General features: G+C 40.0%; 1 protein-coding gene across 4 annotated transcripts in view; it reads left to right on the top strand.

Annotated features, from left to right (window-relative positions):
• LOC148842794 (paramyosin-like protein) overlaps window positions 1-18,282 on the top strand; it is a 30,488-nt gene that overhangs the window by 5,973 nt on the left and 6,233 nt on the right. For 2 of the 4 annotated variants that reach the window (XM_088957285.1, XM_088957284.1), the window contains exons 7-10: window positions 1,261-1,300; window positions 1,417-1,524; window positions 7,602-7,682; window positions 13,030-13,329. In XM_088957285.1, the coding sequence (XP_088813411.1) occupies window positions 1,261-1,300; window positions 1,417-1,524; window positions 7,602-7,682; window positions 13,030-13,170 (370 nt within the window). In that variant the 3' untranslated portion in view covers window positions 13,171-13,329. Of the gene's footprint in view, window positions 1-1,260; window positions 1,301-1,416; window positions 1,525-7,601; window positions 7,683-13,029; window positions 13,330-18,282 lie in introns of those variants that run through there. The other 2 variants (XM_088957283.1, XM_088957281.1) reach the window with 1 other exon arrangement.

Here is an 18,282-nt window from a genome sequence, read left to right as displayed (position 1 = left end):
ACTTGTAGCCACTTTTGAAGGGTAATAGCCTTCCTAGAGATGTCTTAGCTCAATTCTTGAAACTTAAAGATAATTCAATCCAAGTGTATTGCCCCTTTGAATTGTGTGATATGCAACTTTCGTGTATTACATGTACCAATACTTTGAACCTTGGTGACTCATAAGTGAGCCCACTTGATATTAGAAAGGTGTGAAAAAACTCTAGATATGGCCAATCAGTTCCCACTGTAAAAAGGATAACTAGGGTTTATAATTCCTCTTTCGTATTCATCATAGCATTGATACCTATGTCATAAATCATTTCCCTTCAAGATATTGGTCTTTAGAGACTGACCAAAAGAACTTGAAGCTCTTCACCCTTGCCATTTGCAGAAACAGTTTTAGGATGGCCTTCTTGGTCTACAATTTCTGAGAGACCCAAATTCCTAAACAACTACATGTCAAAGTTAAATTTGAGGATGCCAAATAGTGCAAGGGAGAGACAACTGAGCTGCTGGCTCTATTTTTTTTGATCAATAACGCATTCATTAGCAACTTCATTAAATCAGGAAAAAGATGATTACAAAGAAGAAGACAAGCACTCTTGTCTTCCACATACAGCTTGAGAACTTAAGAAAAGAAAAGGAAATGGAAACAGTAGTTTACAAATTGGCCCAAAATTGTTGATTGGATGGCTCTATTAGTATGCTGCTATGTCTTTCTTAACTCTAAAATTGTTGATTGGCTATATAACTGGAGAGAGTGAAACAAGATACAATTCCAAAGGACAGAACGCACTTATTTTGGGGGTGGGGGCTAGGTGAGAGGGGCCCCCACCCCAATATGTATTAAATCTCAATATCTATAATATGTACATCTACTTGTATCCTCATTGATGGATGTGGTTTTAGTTTAAAGAGATCATGAGAGGTCATCAGAAGGAGCTGAGTACCAAAGTCAATCATGATCTTCTTTGATGTCTCAGAATTGTCTGTGAAAATTTTGGAGCTCTTCTTCTCCCAACTACTCCAGAAACAGTAAAATGATACACCTCTCAACCTCACCTAATGGAGACTTAGTTAAAGTCGCTCTTAGAAAGACATGGGATGCCATCAAGAGGGTTTCATTTCAGTATCAAAAAGTGGCATGTAATGGTTCCGTATCCCCACAATGAAAGCATGGGATATATTATAGTTACACACCATTAATTTTGATTCGTATGTCCTGAAACATTAACTTTACCTCAGCCTTGCACTATTTATTTACTTCAACTATTTTCAGGTATGAGCGCCGGTTCTCAGAATTATATGTTCAGATCCAGGTATGAGAATGATTCTTGTGTTCAGATTTTATTTTGATCACCTGATTAGTAATTCAATCAAGTATCATATATTGAAGTATCACCTGCTATTTCCTTGTTTCCAATTCATATTGCAGGAAAAGCTTCGTCAAACTCGTAAATACTATGCTACCTATAATGCTCTCTTGGAGAAAAAAGAATTAATGCTAAAGGAAACATCCTTATTGAATTCAATAAGTTCACAGGTATGGCCACTTTTCAAGTCTAAATTGGAGATTGTATTCTGTTAGGGAGATCCAACCCCCTATAGCAATTCTATAAATTGGGTCCTTGTAGTTGATTTTTTAAAAGAAAAATAATAGAATAAAATTTTATTTCATACTCTTTCTGTCTTCTCTCTCCCTCTTTTTAAGGTGAGATCTCTTCTTCTCTATTTTCTCTTTGCAATATCTATTTATCTTTACCCATCAAATACACCGTGGTAAGATTATTCTTCTTGTCCTGCATCATTACCCAATTAACCAATATCATGTTTCTCAATCCAGAAATCTTTTTTTCTTTTACCTACCACTGTAAACCATAGTCAAGACCTAGGGCTAATCAACTATACTGCACCTTTTTTCTTTTTTACTTTTATGTTTGTGCCTTCCCTACCTTAGACTGCATGGTCTGAAATTCTTTTAGACTATATTGGGATTGGTGCAATTTAGTGCAGTGGAAATGGAATTGGGGCCCTTGAAATCCGTTTCCAGAGTTTGGGTTGCATTGGGGAAATTGGCTTAATTTTTTTTTTTTGATAAATGAATGAATTTTATTAATCACCAAAGATAAGGAGTACAAGCATCCCAAGGAGAGGCACAAGATGCGACTTCTCCTGAAAAGTTAGATACATCTTTCCAGACTTACTAGAACAAGTTACAAACTAGCCCAAAAAAGACCTTCCCTGAATACCCCTTGCTTAGCCAAGGAGTCGGCCACAGTATTTGCTGACCTGCTCACCCATTTAACATCAACTCTTATATTGCTGGTTAGCCACTTCACTTTTTTGAGAAGGTCTCTATAGCCCCATATAGCAGTATCCGGGTTTTACAGCCATCCTGCTATCACTTGAGAATCTCCTTCAATTAAAAGATGTTCCACCCCAAGTTGGTTGGCAAGCTGGATCCCTTGAACAGCAGCTAGTAACTCAGCTCTAGTGGAGTCTCAACTCCCACTGGTCCTGAGAACAAGGAAATGATGTTGCTGTCCTTATTTCTTAGCACACCCCCTACCCCTGAAGGCCAGGGTTACCTTGGCTGCTCCCATCAAAGTTCAATTTAAGGACACCTTCTAGAGGAGGTTCCCACTCTACCACCCTTCTATTCTTCCTAGTAGAGGTATTAGCCACTTCTAGCCAATTCCTCCAAAGATCATCGAATGAGAATTCAGCAAACAGGTCCACTGTCTTCATCCAATGGATTACTCTAGTTAAGATACAATCCTTTACTTCAGCCACACTTCTTTCCTTTTCTAGGAAAATCCTAGTATTCCTTTCCTCCCAAACAGTCTATAATATAGCTGCCCTGATACATTTCCACATGATTTTACCTCTTTTTGTGCACCACCCAAGAGTAAATGGATTAAACAGCATACTTAATCAGACGTCCACCTACGTCCAAATAAATTAAAGCTCCAACTCCATAAGACTGCAGCAAAGGGGCAAGAAATCAGTAGATGGTAACAGTTTTCATTCTGGGCCTTACACATGAAGCACCAATTAGGGGAGAGGCAAAGAAAAAGGTATCTTCTTTTGCAAGTTTTACAAAGTGTTGATTTTCCCATGGAATACTTCCCAGCAAAAAACAACAATTTTGGGGCGAATAGGTCTTATCCAAACTTCTTTAACTAAAAACACCCGGGAGTTAGTATTGGCAGTGAGGGATTTTAGAAATGAAGCACAAGTAAAGGTCCCTTTTGGAAGAGGGGTCCAAACTCTTTGATCAGATTTAGTGGGGTCCAAATAAACCGACTCAAGTAACTGAAGCAACTCAGAAATACCAAATAATTCGGCATCCCTTAATCCCCTATGAAGGCCGAAGTCCCAATTTAAAGACAAGGGAAGTACCGGACTAGGGAGAAACTTTGAAATAGGCTCATTTTTGTAAAGGGAGAGATAATAGAGAGGGAAAAAGATCCTTGAGAGGTTGGCTACCCGCCCAAACATCCTCCCAGAACCGAATAGAAGTACCAGAGCAAGCTTCATACCTGATAAATCTGAGGAAGCAGTGGAGAATACTGTGTATCACCTTCCAAGGTGTTTTGAGAGTAGCCCAACGAGATATCCCAACATCCCAACCATTCTCTGAGCAACCATGAATTAACACCACCTCATGCCATAATCTCTCCCTCTCCAGAGGCCATCTCCATAGCCACTTACCTAATGGATCTTCATTCTTTTGAACTATGTTTTCTAACCCCAAGCCTCCTTCTGGTTTACTTTTATTGACTATCTCCCATTTGATTAGACGATCTTTCTTCACCTCTCCTTGTTCCCACAAGAAATCTCTCATTACCTTTTCCAATTTCTTAGCTTCCCTTGGGGGAATCCTAAAGACTAAAAGGAAGTATGTTGGAAGGTTGGCAAGTGTTGCCTTAATCAAAGTCACCTTACCCCCTATATAGATGTAATTCTTTTTCCAGGCCGCCAAATATTTCCCAAATTTCTCCACAATAGGGGACTGGAAGCTACTCTCTTTAGGGCCTTCTCCTAAGGGAAGCCCTAAGTAGGTCAAAGGCCAAGAAGAGGTAGCACAACTTAAGCGAGCTGCAATGAACTCTACCTCCCCATCCTTCAAACTTATTCTAGCAACACAACGTTTTTCAAGGTTTATCCTCAAATCGGAGAGACATTGTCAAAGACCCTTATTAGATTCTTAGGGTTGTCCACCTTTCTAAACTCACTCCCTTCACCAAAAATAATAATATCATCTGCAAAACGAAGGTGAGTCACCAGAACGCTTCTCCTACTTAATCTCCAACCCCTAATTTGCTCTTGCTCATATGCTTTTGAGATTAGTCTACTAAAAACATCAGCAACAAGTGTGAAGAGGAAGGGAGAGGGAGGGTCACCTTGTCTTAGGCCTCTCCTGGTTGGGAAGAAGTCATTGACCACTCCATACACTAAGACTAAGTAATGGCATGAAGTTATGCAACCACTTATCCAATTGCACCATTTATCCTCAAATCCTTGCCTTCTTAACACCTCCAATAAAAAACTCCAGTCCACTAGATCATAAGCCTTTTCCAAATCCAGTTTACACACAAATCCTTGACTACCTGATCTCCTCATTTCCTCCACACTTTCATTTGCTATGAGGATCTGATCTACAATTTGTCTATCCTGTACAAACACACCTTGTGCTTATCTGATGAGAGAAGGTAGAACTGCTTTGATCCTCCTGGAGAGTACTTTTGCCAATATCTTATAGATGCTAGTCACCAAACTAATCAGCCTAAAATCCTTGGGATGTTTAGCACCAGTCTTTTTGGGAACAAGAGCTAGAAATGTAACATTTACTCCAGGACTCACCATATGCTTGTCCTCAAATTCTTTAATAACCCCTATTAAATCTTCTTTGAGTATATCCCAGCAGCCTTGGTAAAATGCCATTGGAAAATCATCTGGTCTTGGAGCCTTAGCTCTATCCATAGAGAAGACAGCTTGCCTGATCTCCTCTTCCTCAATTGTTCTTACTAACCATCCCTTGTCATTCTCATTCAAAGTTGGCCAATCCACATCCTCCACTCTCTCTCGAAACTCCAAAGGTCTTTGAAAGATTGATTTGAAATGATCCACAAAGCAACCAACAATCTCCTCTTGAGAAGTTATGCCAATTCCATCGACCTCGATATTTACTATCAAAATTTTCCTTCTCCCATTGGCCATAGCATGAAAAAATTTGGTGTTCCCATCCCCTTCCTTGATCCACTTCCTCAACAGGACCTCTTCTAATTCCTTTTTCAGTTTCCATCTCACTTCTCGGTCCTACCCATTCATCAATTTTTGGGACTCTTTTGCATCTAGACTCTCAATATGAGTCAATAAGGTAGTTTTTGTTTCTTCCACTCTTCCAAATTGATCTCTATTCCACTCTTTTATTTTGGATCTCAATCTTTTTAATTTTTTGTGAAATCTGACTCCTTTCCATTTCACCCCCTCATTTCTTCACTCCACCAATCCTTAACCATATTCACAAAATCCGGATGTGTTAACCATGTATTCTCAAATTTGAAGGGTTTGGGTCCGGATCCAAGTGGTTCTTGTCCTACTTCTATAGGGCAGTGGTCGGAAGTAACTCTAGGTAAAGCCTTAGCCACCAAGCCTCTCCAATGATTCTCCCAACTTTCATTGAAAAGAAACCTATCTTGCTTCGAACAGGTTGGATTTTCCTAGAAGATGGACCAAGTGAAGATAGATTGTAATAAGGGAAGCTCTTGTAACTCATGGGAATTGATGAAATCATTGAATTTCCTCGTACTAATAGTGATGGCCTGTCTAGGATTATTTGACTCAGAAGTAAATCTTATTGCATTAAAGTCCCCCCTGACACCATGGGCTTTCCCATAAACCTTGGATGCCAAAAAGCTCCCCCCACAACTCATTCCTCTCTTTATAATTATTTGGCCCGTACACATTTGTTAAGACCCATGTAAAACCATCTTCCATCAACCTGAATTTTTTTTTGATGAATTCCACCATCCTCTACTGGTTCTATAACATCCTCTCTCCAAATGAGATTTTATTGCATGAAGAAAAATTTACTTTTACCCAAGAAGATGGATAATAATTTATAATACAAACAGCCAAAAGCTGACCACTCCAATTACTGTGCTAAATTAAATTCTTTACAAAACATCCCTTAGCCTGGGAGTTACCCACTCCAAATTTTCCTTTGTAACCCCTGTTCTTTGTAGAGTCTTCCAAGCTGTTATCAGCCCTAGGAACCCACATGAACAATGTGATTGTCAGTAGTTCTAGCATGATATCTGGTAGAACAAAGAAATGCTTATCTCGCCCTTTGCTATATTGTTTGATATGCCATTTTAGTTTGTTAATTGTTATTTACTATATTGTTAATTGTTATTTACTTATCTCACCTTTACTATTTCTTGAGGCGTATGCCAGAGGCACTAATATCTCTGAGGCGTACGCCTCATGCACACCTCATATAAAAAGATAAAAAGACAAAAAGAAAAAAAAAAAAAGAAAAAAGTAAACGGAATGAAAAGAAAGGGAAGGGAAGAGAAAGAAAAAGAAAGAGAGAAAGAGAAGAAAAAAAAAAGAGAAAAGGAAAGGGAAGGGAAGAAAAGATAAAAGGAAAGAAAGTGGTCTGCCCCCGGTCCCTTTGGCTGGGGGGCTTCGCCCCCCTTTTCAAGACCCCCCTTTCAACTAGTGCTATACATCTTTATTCTTCTTAATATAAAAGATTTTTATCAAAAATAAAGAAAAATGAGATCCCCCTTCCTCTTCTTCCTCCTCCTCCTTGCTCTTCACTACCCTCTTCTTAAGGAGGCTTACGCCTCCTTGTGTTTGGGAGGCTTACGCCTCTTACGTTCTGAACTACGCCTCACACCTCTAGGTAGTGAAATGCCTGCATCACGCCTCTGCGTTTTAAAACATTTTTTCCTACTTGTGGTATATTTGTGGTTTTAGTGATTTTTTTTTTCTTATAATAGAAACTTTATTGCTATCTAGTTGGAAAATAAAGTCAGGTCCTTTTGATGTGATCCTTGGCTTTTACTTCTTGATGTTTCAAGGAAAACAAAGAATATTCAAGTCTATCAATCTCTTACCGTTGATAAAAGTATTTAGTTGATAAAACATCTATTCAGGAAGTTGTTCAATCTTTCCTCATCTGTTCTCTATCTCTCTTTGATTTACGATTTTGCTGTCACCCCTTCACACTGTCACCAAAAAAATGTCCTTTCCACTATGAAGAACAGGATATGTCCAAAGTACAAGTTATTCCTGTGTTGAACATAAAAACAATCAAAATAAACCCAGATGATAGAATTATCAATTCAGTTCATTTTAATTTAATTCTTCGTGGACAATTCCATTTAAGCCAACCTCAAAAGAACCTCCGTTCTTTTAACCTAAGTCATTTTCCTAAACCTTAATCCTTCTTACTCTATGCTTTTTGGAGTATATTTCAAACTAATTTTTCTCCTGCAATTTTATTACTTCTATTGAATCCCTTTTCCAAGATTATGTCCATCATTCATAAATTATTTATGTTCATTGTTTATAATATTATTCATTGGACTTGTAACTTTTGTCTAGTTTCAAGATGCCATTAATAGCACAGCTGGTCGTGTGAAACTTATCAACTCAATGGAGGGCATTGTGAAGGGTACACAACAGGTAAACATCAAATCTTCTTATGTATAAATGCATGAAACAAGTCCTAGATGCAAAGGAGATATTCTCTAGTTGATATAAGAACCTGGTAACAGAGAAAACTTAAAATTGGCAAATACCTGTCTAGTGACAAAATCCAGTATTTTATATATGATCTTCACAAGTTATATTCAGTTCTCTCCCCAAACAATAGCAACGGAAATTTACTTTATGGGGGATTTATCTATGAGGGAGAAGCAAGCAAAATATATAAAAGGTAAAGAAAATGTGGAAGACCTTAGCTTCTTTCTAAATTAGAGAAGACAAAGGTCTTTGTTCTCTTTAAATGGGAGTACAAAATGGTATAGGAGACTTTATAGTGAAATATGTAATACATTTTCCACAATCCGGATCTCCTACCACAGGATACTACAGCTGTACATTGGGAACATCTCCCCATGAATGGTAACATGTAAGTAAGGAAGATGTTCTCAATGTACAGCTATAGTGTCCTGTGGGTAGGAGATTTGAGCTCCATTTTCCACCAAAAACAGTGTTGAAAACTTCCATAGTGAATATATGAGATGTAAATCAGTCCTCTAAAACTGATGTAAATTTGCAAAAAATTAGAGAGAAAAGAGGAAGAAAAGAAGAGAACAAAAGTACAAGAGAAAGAAGATGGAGAAAAGAGGAGGAAGAAGAAGAAGAGTTCGAATGTCCCTTCCCTCCCTTCTCTAATCCTTTTACTAAACTTCAACCTTAACATAATTACATGTATGCCCTTAAGTGGGCGGCCAGCTAGGCAGTAACATAAAGAGAACTAGCAAAAAGAAATAACAGGCCCATTAGCTAATAGATAAATAAAACATACTACAACAAAAGATACTAGGGCCCATTCGGCCCAGTTTCTTTACACTCCCCCTCAAGCTGAGCATAGATGTCAATCATGCCCAGCTTGCTTATATAGTGTGTCAGGTTCCCTCTCGGAACTCTCTTGGTCAAAATATCAGCCAACTGCTCTTCTGAGGTGATGAATGGCAAACAAACTTCTCCTGAGGAAACTCTTTCCCGTATTAAATGTCTATCAACCTCAATGTGCTTAGTTCTATCATGTTGAATAGGATTATGTGCAATATTGATAACTGCTTGGTTGTCACAGTAGAGTATCATTGGCTTCTCATAGTCAACCCCCAATTCTTCTAAAAGGGATCGTAGCCACAATAATTTTGACACACCATATACCATAGCCCTGAAGCAGAGGATCTGGCAACTACAGACTGTTTCTTACTCCTCCATGAAACAATGTTCCCTGCCACCGAAACACAATAACCCGAGGTGGATCTCCTATCATCAATACATCCTACCCAATCAGCATCAGTGTATTCTTCCAGCTTCATGTGTCTATGTTTGGAAAATAGAATACCTTTCTCTGGAGTACCTTTCAAGTAACACAGAACTCTTTCTGCAGCAGCTAAATGAGTATCTTTAGGAGAATGCATAAATTGACTAATAACACTCACTGCATAGGAAATGTCCGGTCGAGTCATGCAAAGATATAACAACTTCCCATGTAGTCTCTGAAACACTTTCCTATCAGATAAAACTTCACCATCTGTAGCAAAAAGCTTATGATTGGGATCAATAGGAGTGGAGGTTGGTTTAGCACCAAGTTTATCAGTCTCAGCAAGGAGGTCAAGGACATATTTGCGTTGATAAATGAAGATACCATCCTTAGATCTAGCAACTTCAATCTCAAAAAATATCGGAGATCTCCTAAATCCTTGATCTCAAATTCAGAGTTAAGAAATCTTTTGAGTTTACTGACCTCTTGGGTGTCATTACTCGTGACCACAATATCATCAACATAAACTATCAAAAAGGTCACCAGAGAGCCACTTCTTTTCAAGAACAGGGTATGCTTAGATTGAGTTTGTGTGTAACCAAATGAGACGAGCAGCGTTGAACCTCTCAAAGCAAGCCCGAGGAGACTGTTTGAGACCGTAAATGGATTTCTGCAGTTTACACACATTCTCTTGCATTTCCTTTCCATACACCCCTGGAGGCAAAGATATATAGACCTCTTCATGTAGATCTCCATTCAAGAAGGCATTTTTAACATCAAACTGGTGGAGAGGCCAATCAAAAGATGCAACTAGAGATAACAAAACCTGGACTGAGGCCATCTTAGCCACAGGAGAAAATGTCTCAAGATAGTCAATACCATACATCTGAGTGTAGCCTTTAGCAACCAACCTGGCCTTAAACCTCTCAATAAAGCCATCAGAGTGATATTTAATGGCAAATACCCATTTACAACTCACTGGTTCCTTCTCTTCAGGCAAGTCAACAATATCCCAGGTATGGTTCTTATGCAAAGCATCCAGTTCATCCATCATAGCATCCCTCCATTCAGGTTTAGATAAGGCTTCTGGTACAGACCTGGGTATCACATGGGAAGAAACAAAAGTAAGAAAAGAGTAGTAGGTAGGAGATAGAAGGGCTATAAGACAGGTGTTTGGAGATACAATGGGCTGTACACTTACACTTGCCCTTGCGGAGAGGAATAGGAAGATCAAGGTCTGGGAAAGAGGTAGATGGGTCAGAGGAAGGCTGACCTGTCTGACCTGTTACCTTAGTAATGATGGGAGGAGCAAGAGGCACTTTTGTAGGAGTGGAAACAACTTGCCCATGTCTGAATTTGTGCCTTTGGTACCACCGTTGAAGAACAGGATGAGAAGGAATTATAGGAGGATGAGGTGGAGGAGGAGGAGGAACAGGAATATTGGAGGTAGGCCCAGTGGCAGAAGTGGACACCTCATGAGATGACTCAAAAGGAACACGAAGAGGAACTGCTAGAGACATAGCAAAGGGTTCCTCAGATCTCTCCCCCTCGGGAGGAATACTAAAGAAAGGAGTAGACTCAGCAAATGTGACATCACGAGATACAAAGCGAGTGCCATTAACTGGATCAAAACAGCAATATCCCTTCTGTGTGGGGGCATATCCCAGAAAAACACATTTACAAGCCTTAGGTTCAAATTTGTGCTTTTGATGGCTGTGAACATGCACATAGCAAGTGCACCCAAAAACATGGAGAGGAAGAGAGAAGAGATCCTCATCCGGAAAGAGAAGGCTAAAGAGGGTTTTGAAGCTGTTGTAAGGCCTATTTAATTGTTACTTTATAGTTGCTGTTAGTAGGTTGTCCTCTTAGGATACTGTCAGTTAGTTATTTTTCCTTCTTTTTTATTAGTTTGTCTCTAGGGTGTGCCTCTAGGGGCATACTTGTAATTTCTATTCTTTTTATTAAGTTAATATAAATAGTGAACTGGCGGCCACCAGAGATGTCAGTTCTTTTTCTCTCAATCGTATCTTCCTCTCCTCTTTCTCTTTCTCTCTCTCTCTCTCTCTCTTGTCTCTCACTCTCCATAAACGATTACATGGTATCAAAGCAAGTTTTTGGGCTGTAAAAGAATTTCGGTCTCTCCTATTTTGAACCGGCTCCTCATCTCTTTTCCTCCTTTAAATTCTTGGATGTGGAAGATAGAGAAACCCTAGCAGACTACTGGCGGCACTTCCTTTGGGTTCTTCCTTGGTCATAATATCAAGGAAACCCTAGTTGAAGAAGGGCGGTGCAGATAGAGACTCCCTTTCCTCTCAGTTCGATGCTGTGAAGTCATTTTCTAGTTGGCACCTTCGTACAGGTGCTGGACAGGGCATGTGTTCTTGTTTTTTGTGTTTTGGCCAATGCTGTGAAGGCCTTATTCCTTGGTTCTATACATTCGTTTGGATGTTGGTTTATTAGACTGTATGGGTTGTAGTCGGACTGATAGTAATGTCTGCCTTGGCTGTGTTGGACTGATTACCGGGCTGGTTTAATGACTGAACCATCACAGAGTTGATTTCAGCAGTTTCTTGTTTTCTTTACCACATCCCAGAAGTAAGTTTCTTGAGGGGTGGTATTCTGTTTGTGGCTGTTGTGTAGTTGTATGGGATTTGGAATGTTTTCAATGGTACTCTATGGCAAATTATGAATCAACTTCATTGGGGGTTACACCGACCCGCAGCACAGCTGGTATGGGAGGTGAAGACATGATGTTTCCCATGCCCATCACCCCCTTAAATGTTCTAAACTATTTGGAGTGGGCTAAAAGTGTAAAACTTTATGTAACGGCAAGGGGAAAAGCTGGTTACATAAATGGAAGGGTGAAAGAACCCAAGAGTGAGACAGCTGAACATGATAGGTGGGACCAAGAAAACAGTATGGTGATGTCTTGGCTCCTTGCAGCCATGGAACCTGATGTGAAGAACTTTATGTGGGCAGACACCGCTAGTGAGATCTTGGAACAGGCCAAAACTACCTATTCTGAGCAAAGGCATTATGCCAAAGTTTACTAGTTACAAGCTGAATCCTCAACCTGTAAACAGGGAAATCGTAGTTTATCTTCCTATTATTCTGCCCTTACTTCCATATGGAAAGAATTGGATCATTATCAGGCTATAGAGTGGAAACATGATGACGATGCTAAGGCCTACAGGAAGCTGGTTTCTCAGCAGCGTGTGTTTGCCTTCTTGTTGAGACTGAACTTTGCCTATGAACCTTTGAGAGTTCAGATCCTAGGAAGCAAAGAGTTTCCGTCGGTTCACGAGGTATGCTCCCTTGTTCAATCGAAAGAAAGTAGGCGGAGTGTGATGGTTATAGTTGAGGGGGAGCAACAAGTTGCTTTGGCTGCGATGAATAATAACAACACGGGAAAGAAAAGTGACACCAAGAAGACTGATGATAAAGACAAGTTGTTTTGTACCCACCGTTGGTGTTCACGGCATACACGTGACAGATGTTGGGACATTCACGGGAAACCCAAGTGGGTAGTAAAGAACCAAGAACAGGGTAAAGGTCAAGGCCAGAAGAAGATGAACACAACACAGAATGCAACACATGTGGCAACCCAAGATACTCAGGTTGCCGGTACTACCCGGGACCACCTTAATAATTCTGACCCCAAATGGATAGCTCAGTCACTGGTACTCCCTCTACTTCATTTACATCTACATTAGGTAATACAACTTCTGCATTCCATGCCACTCCCACGGGTTCCCTTTGGATCATTGACTCAGGGGCCTCCAACCACATGACCGGTAAGCCGAACTTTTTCAGACTTATAGCCTTTTGTTAGGAAGGGATAAAGTGAGACTTGCAGATGGCTCATTTTCCTCCATTGCAGGCCAATGATCAATATCTCTTCCCCATGGCCTTAACCTGAATTGTGTATTGCATGTCCCTCAACTTCCTATAAATTTGCTTTCAATTAGTAGTATCACGAGCTCTTTAAATTGTAGTGTAACCTTTTTTCCTGGCTCATGTGTTTTTCAGGACTTAACTTCTGGGAGGACGATTGGTAGAGGGAGCCTAGTGGATGGTCTCTACATTCTCGACAACAAAGTTGGTATCTCGGTGTCATCCTCAGAGCCACATAGTCAGTCAAATAAGAGTCAATTTTTTTTTGTGGCATAGTCGATTGGGTTAAGTTTCTTTTGAAATAGTAAAGTCTTTGTTTCCGGTTTTATTTAAGTCATGTTCAGTGTCAGAGTTCCAGTGTCAAACATGTTAGTTGAGCAAACAATGTAGAACAACTTTTCACTCAAATAATAGAAGATCAAGTGTTCCTTTTCATGTTGTGTATTCTGATGTATGGGGGCCTACTATTGTAATCTCTGATGGTGGATATAAGTACTTTTATCACATTGATCGATGACTACTCTCGCTATACATGGGTATTCCCTATGCGTAGTAGAGACGTTCCAAAGATTGTGAAAGACTTCCAGAGGATGGTATTTATGCAGTTCCATGTTGAAATACAAATCTTCCAATCCGGCAATGAAAATGATACTTCCTTGGTGAGCTCAATGAGTTCTTTGTCTCCCACGGATCTATTCATAGGAGCTCATGTGCTAGAACACCACAACAAAATGGTGTTGTAGAAAGAAAAAACAGACACTTGAGGTAGCTCGCGGGATGATGTTACACATGAATGTTCTGAAAAGGTTTTGGATGGATGCTATACTTGCAGCTGCTTATGTCATCAATCGCATGTCCTTCAAAGTGCTGAACTACATGATTCCTCATCAGTTGTTGTTCCCTCAGTCCCCTTTATTCTCCATTTCCATGAGAGTTTTTGGTTGTCGTGCCTTTGTCCATGATTTGTCTCTGTCTCGAGGTAAGTTAGACCCTTGGTCCATTCCTTGTATCTTTCTGGGGTTTCCCTTCTCTCAAAAAGGATATCGGTGCTTTGATCCCGTTAGTCATAATTTTTTTGTATCTATGGATGTGTCCTTCTTTGAGTCTGAGTCATTCTTCCCTGCTTCTCAGGGGGAGAGTAGTAGTGTGGAAGAGGAGAAGCAGGTTCAGGTCCGCAAAGTCTCTCTTCCTTCTATTCCGGACCTTGCTCCCTTTGGTGTCTTCCAACGTACATGTCGTAGAGATCAGCAATGTGATAGAGATGTGAAGCAGCCAAACATTGAGCAACTGACACCATTAGATTCCTAGGAGGTAAGTCCAATCCCTGTTGCACCTGTTGATACTCCCCCTACTCCTACTGTGGATGACCTTGACATTCCTATTGCTCAACGAAAGGGAGTCAGGTCATGCACTACCAGACACCCCATTACCCATTTTGTCTCCTATGATCACCTTTCCCCCTCATACCGAGCCTTTCTATCTGCAGTTGATTGCATCCCTATTCTCAGAAACATTGCAGAAGCCTTAAAATGCCCCGAATGGACAGATGCTATGAAGGAGGAGATTAATGTTCTTCACAAAAATCAAACTTTTGAGTTGGTGGATCTTCCAAAGGGGAAAGACCCCGTGGGGTGTAAGTGGGCGTTTACTATTAAACACAAGGCAGACGGAACAGTTGAAAGGTACAAAGCAAGATTAGTAGCCATATGGTACACTCAAGTGTACGGGGTTGACTATGATGAGACTTTTGCTCCAGTAGCTAAGATGAACTCAATTAGGGTAGCTAAGTTGAAAGGTACAAAGCAAGATTAGTAGCTAAGTTGCATCAATTGGACATAAAGAATGCTTTTCTGAATGGTGATTTAGATGAGGAAGTATACATGGTTCAACCCCCTGGATTTTGTGCCAAGGGAAGTGAAAATAAGGTGTGCAAACTGCGAAAGTCTCTTTATGGTTTAAAACAATCTCCCAGAGCTTGGTTCAATAAGTTTCACATGGCAGTTCAGCAGATGGGCTTCAAACAATGTCAGTCTGATCATACACTCTTTGTGAAGAGATGTCAGGAACATGCTGTTGTATTGATAGTGTATGTGGATGATATCATCATTACAAGAAGTTGGAGTTCAGAAATACAAAAATTGAAACAATTCCTTGCCTCTAAATTTGAAGTGAAAGATCTAGGTCCCCTGAAGTATTTCCTTGGAATTGAAGTTGCCTGCTCAGAAAAGGGTATCTTTATCTCTCAAAGGAAATACACCCTTGATCTATTACAAGACACAGGAAAATTAGGTGCAAGGCCAGTAGATACTCCCATGGATGTTGACCACAAGTTGGGTGACTGTGATGGTGAACCTCAGAAAGATGTGAAACAGTTCCAAAGGTTGGTGGGAAAGCTGATTTATTTGTCCATGACCCGTCCAGACATTGCCTATTCAGTTGGGGTTCTAAGCCAATTCATGCACTCTCCTAAGAAACCACACATGGAGGCAACAGAGAGAGTTCTTAGATACTTGAAAAAATATACTGGAGCAGGTTTACTATTCAGTAAACATAATCACCTGAAGGTGGAAGTCTTTATAGATGCTGATTGGGCAGGCGCTGTGGATGACAGAAAGTCCACGAGTGGGTATTGCACATTTGTGGCAAGAAACCTAGTGACCTAGAAAAGCAAGAAACAAAGTGTGGTAGCAAGGTCAAATGCTGAAGCTGAATATAAAGCTATGGCACATGGGGTGGCTGAAGTCCTTTGGCTAAAGAATCTTCTAGGGGAGCTTGGAGTTGTTGTTTCATAATCCTATGTCTCTTTACTATGACAACAAGGCAGCCATAAACATCGCCAGCAACCCTGTCCTACATGAGAGGACGAAGCACATTGAGGTGGACAAACACTTCATAAGGGAAAAATTGGAAAAAAGAGAAATTTGCATCCCATATGTCAACTCCAAGGAACAACTCGCTGATGTCCTCACAAAAGGGCTTCCATACTCGCGGCACAATGAGTTATGTGACAAGCTGGGCATGATAGACATATTCAGCCCAACTTGAGGGGGAGTGTTGTAAGGCCTATTTAATTGTTACTTTATAGTTGCTGTTAGTAGGTTGTCCTCTTAAGATACTGTCAGTTAGTTATTTTTCCTTCTTTTTTATTAGTTTGTCTCTAGGGTGTGCCGCTAGGGGCATACTTGTAATTTCAATTCTTTTTATTAAGTTAATATAAATAGTGAACTGGCGGTTGCCAGAGATGTCAATTCTTTTTCTCTCAATCGTATCTTCCTCTCCTCTCTCTCTCTCTCTCTCTCGTTTCCTATTCTCCGTGAATGATTATAGAAGCCAAGAAGCCGGGAAGGCATACAGTTAATCGAAAAGGTAGCAGTAAGGACAACATCTCCCCAAAATTTTATAGGAACATGGGATGCAAAAAGGAGGGATCTGACAACTTCAACCACATGCCGATTCTTCCTTTCCGCCACTCCATTCTGTTGTGGAGTGTAGGAACAAGAACTTTGATGAATAACCCCAAAAGTTTCAAGATAGGCCAAGAGGTTTTCTCAAAATACTCCTTAGCATTATCAAAACAGAATATTTTGATCCGGGTGTTAAACTGGGTAAGAATGAGTTCATGAAAATTTTGCACAATAGTTGGTACTTCATCCCTGGATTTCATGAGATAAATCCAAGTGTAATGAGAGTAATCATCAATAAAAAGGATAAAGTACCTGTAATCCCCCATAATAAGCAAATGATATGGCCCCTACACATCAGAGTGAACAATATGGAAAGGAGAAATAGATCTTTTATTGCTTACTGAATAAGATTGTCTCCAATGCTTTGCTAGTTCACACGACTCACAATGAAGACTTGATAAATGCACTCTCTTAAACATATTTGGAAATAAATGACTCAAAGTAGAAAAAGACAAATGACCAAACTGAAAGTGACATAACATAACTTTTTCAACAGACTTTGACAAGACTGACTCCAAGGCAACTCCATGAGGTGGTTTAAGAGCACTATCAGGTGTGTCCAACAAGTATATTCCGTTCACCTCATGGCCACTCCCAATCATCCTCTAAGATTGTAGGTCTTGAAAAACACAATGAGTGGGAAAGAAGGTTATGCTACTGGTCATGGATTTAGTTAAGCTACTAACAGATAAAAGATTTGTATTAAGTTTAGGGACACGAAGGACAGGGGATAAATAAAGGGTGTTAGAGGTTTTTATATCCCCTTTGCTAGAAATGGGAGCAAGAGACCTATCAGCAAGGGATATTTTCTCTTTACCAGAGAGGTGGTATGAATAGAAAAGGTTAGACAAGTTGGTCATATGGTCTGATGCACCAGAATTAATGACCCAAGGGATTTTATGATTACCTGAAACTAAAACATGGTTTGCAGAAGCACGAATACCTGAGTGAGCAAATGCTGCTGATGATGATGTATTATCTGAAGAGTGAGATGTAGAAACAATAGCCTCCAAGTGATTTAACAACCTTCCATACTTTTCAAATTCTGCCTTCATTGCTGCTAACTGTTCAATGGTTGATTTCTCTTCACTCTCCTTACTTCCTCCTTCCGGTACTGTGGCAACACTAGCTGTCTTAGGCTTTCCTGTCTGACTGCCCTTCTTAAAATTGTTGTTATTCTTAAACCGTTCAGGAAGAAGATCAGGATGAAACTTCCAGCAAGTGTCCTTTGTATGCATCGGTTTTTTGCAACATTCACATACCTACTCCTTCTCAGTTGGACTCTTCAGCTTAATTCCATCATGTGCAAAGTGTTTTGTAGGTGGACTCTTTAACTGAACCTGCCGCCTACTCTCCTCACTACTCACCATAGCATATGCCTGGGCAAGAGTAACCTCATCTTTGGCCAGAATATTCTGCCTAATGATGTCAAACTCAGGGTTGAGTCCAGTAAGAAATTCAAAAACCCTGTTTCTTTCCACCAACTTCCTAAACATTTATGAATCATTCTTAGTCTCCCATGCAACTGTCTCCATAACATCAATTTCCTGCCATAAGGATTTCAGTATAGAATAGTAGATTGCCACACTCTTCTCCCCCTGTCTTAGGTTCTTCACATCACTTTTCAGCTTGTAGACTCTAGCCACATTCATCTTCTGTGAATAAGTTTCAGTAACACTGTCCCAGATCTCCTTGGCAGAGGACATCCAGAGATAGTGTTGACTTATATGATGCTGCATAGAATTGACCAACCATCGTATGACAATATAGTTCTCCTGCATCCATTTCTCAAATTCAGGGTCTATCTCTTCGGGTTTCACTTTACTGCTTGTGAGGTACCCTAATTTTCCTCTACTACAGACATAAATCCTTATAGATTGTGCCCAAGCAAAGATAATTTGTCCCATCTAGCTTGATTGTGGTC

This window comes from Nelumbo lutea, chromosome 8 (assembly GCF_056320005.1).
Source record: "Nelumbo lutea isolate HS-2025 chromosome 8, American lotus-T2T, whole genome shotgun sequence".
Classification (NCBI taxonomy): domain Eukaryota; kingdom Viridiplantae; phylum Streptophyta; class Magnoliopsida; order Proteales; family Nelumbonaceae; genus Nelumbo; species Nelumbo lutea.
The sequence above is the reverse complement of the archived record's forward strand: the minus strand, read 5'-3'. Positions and strand labels throughout refer to the sequence as shown.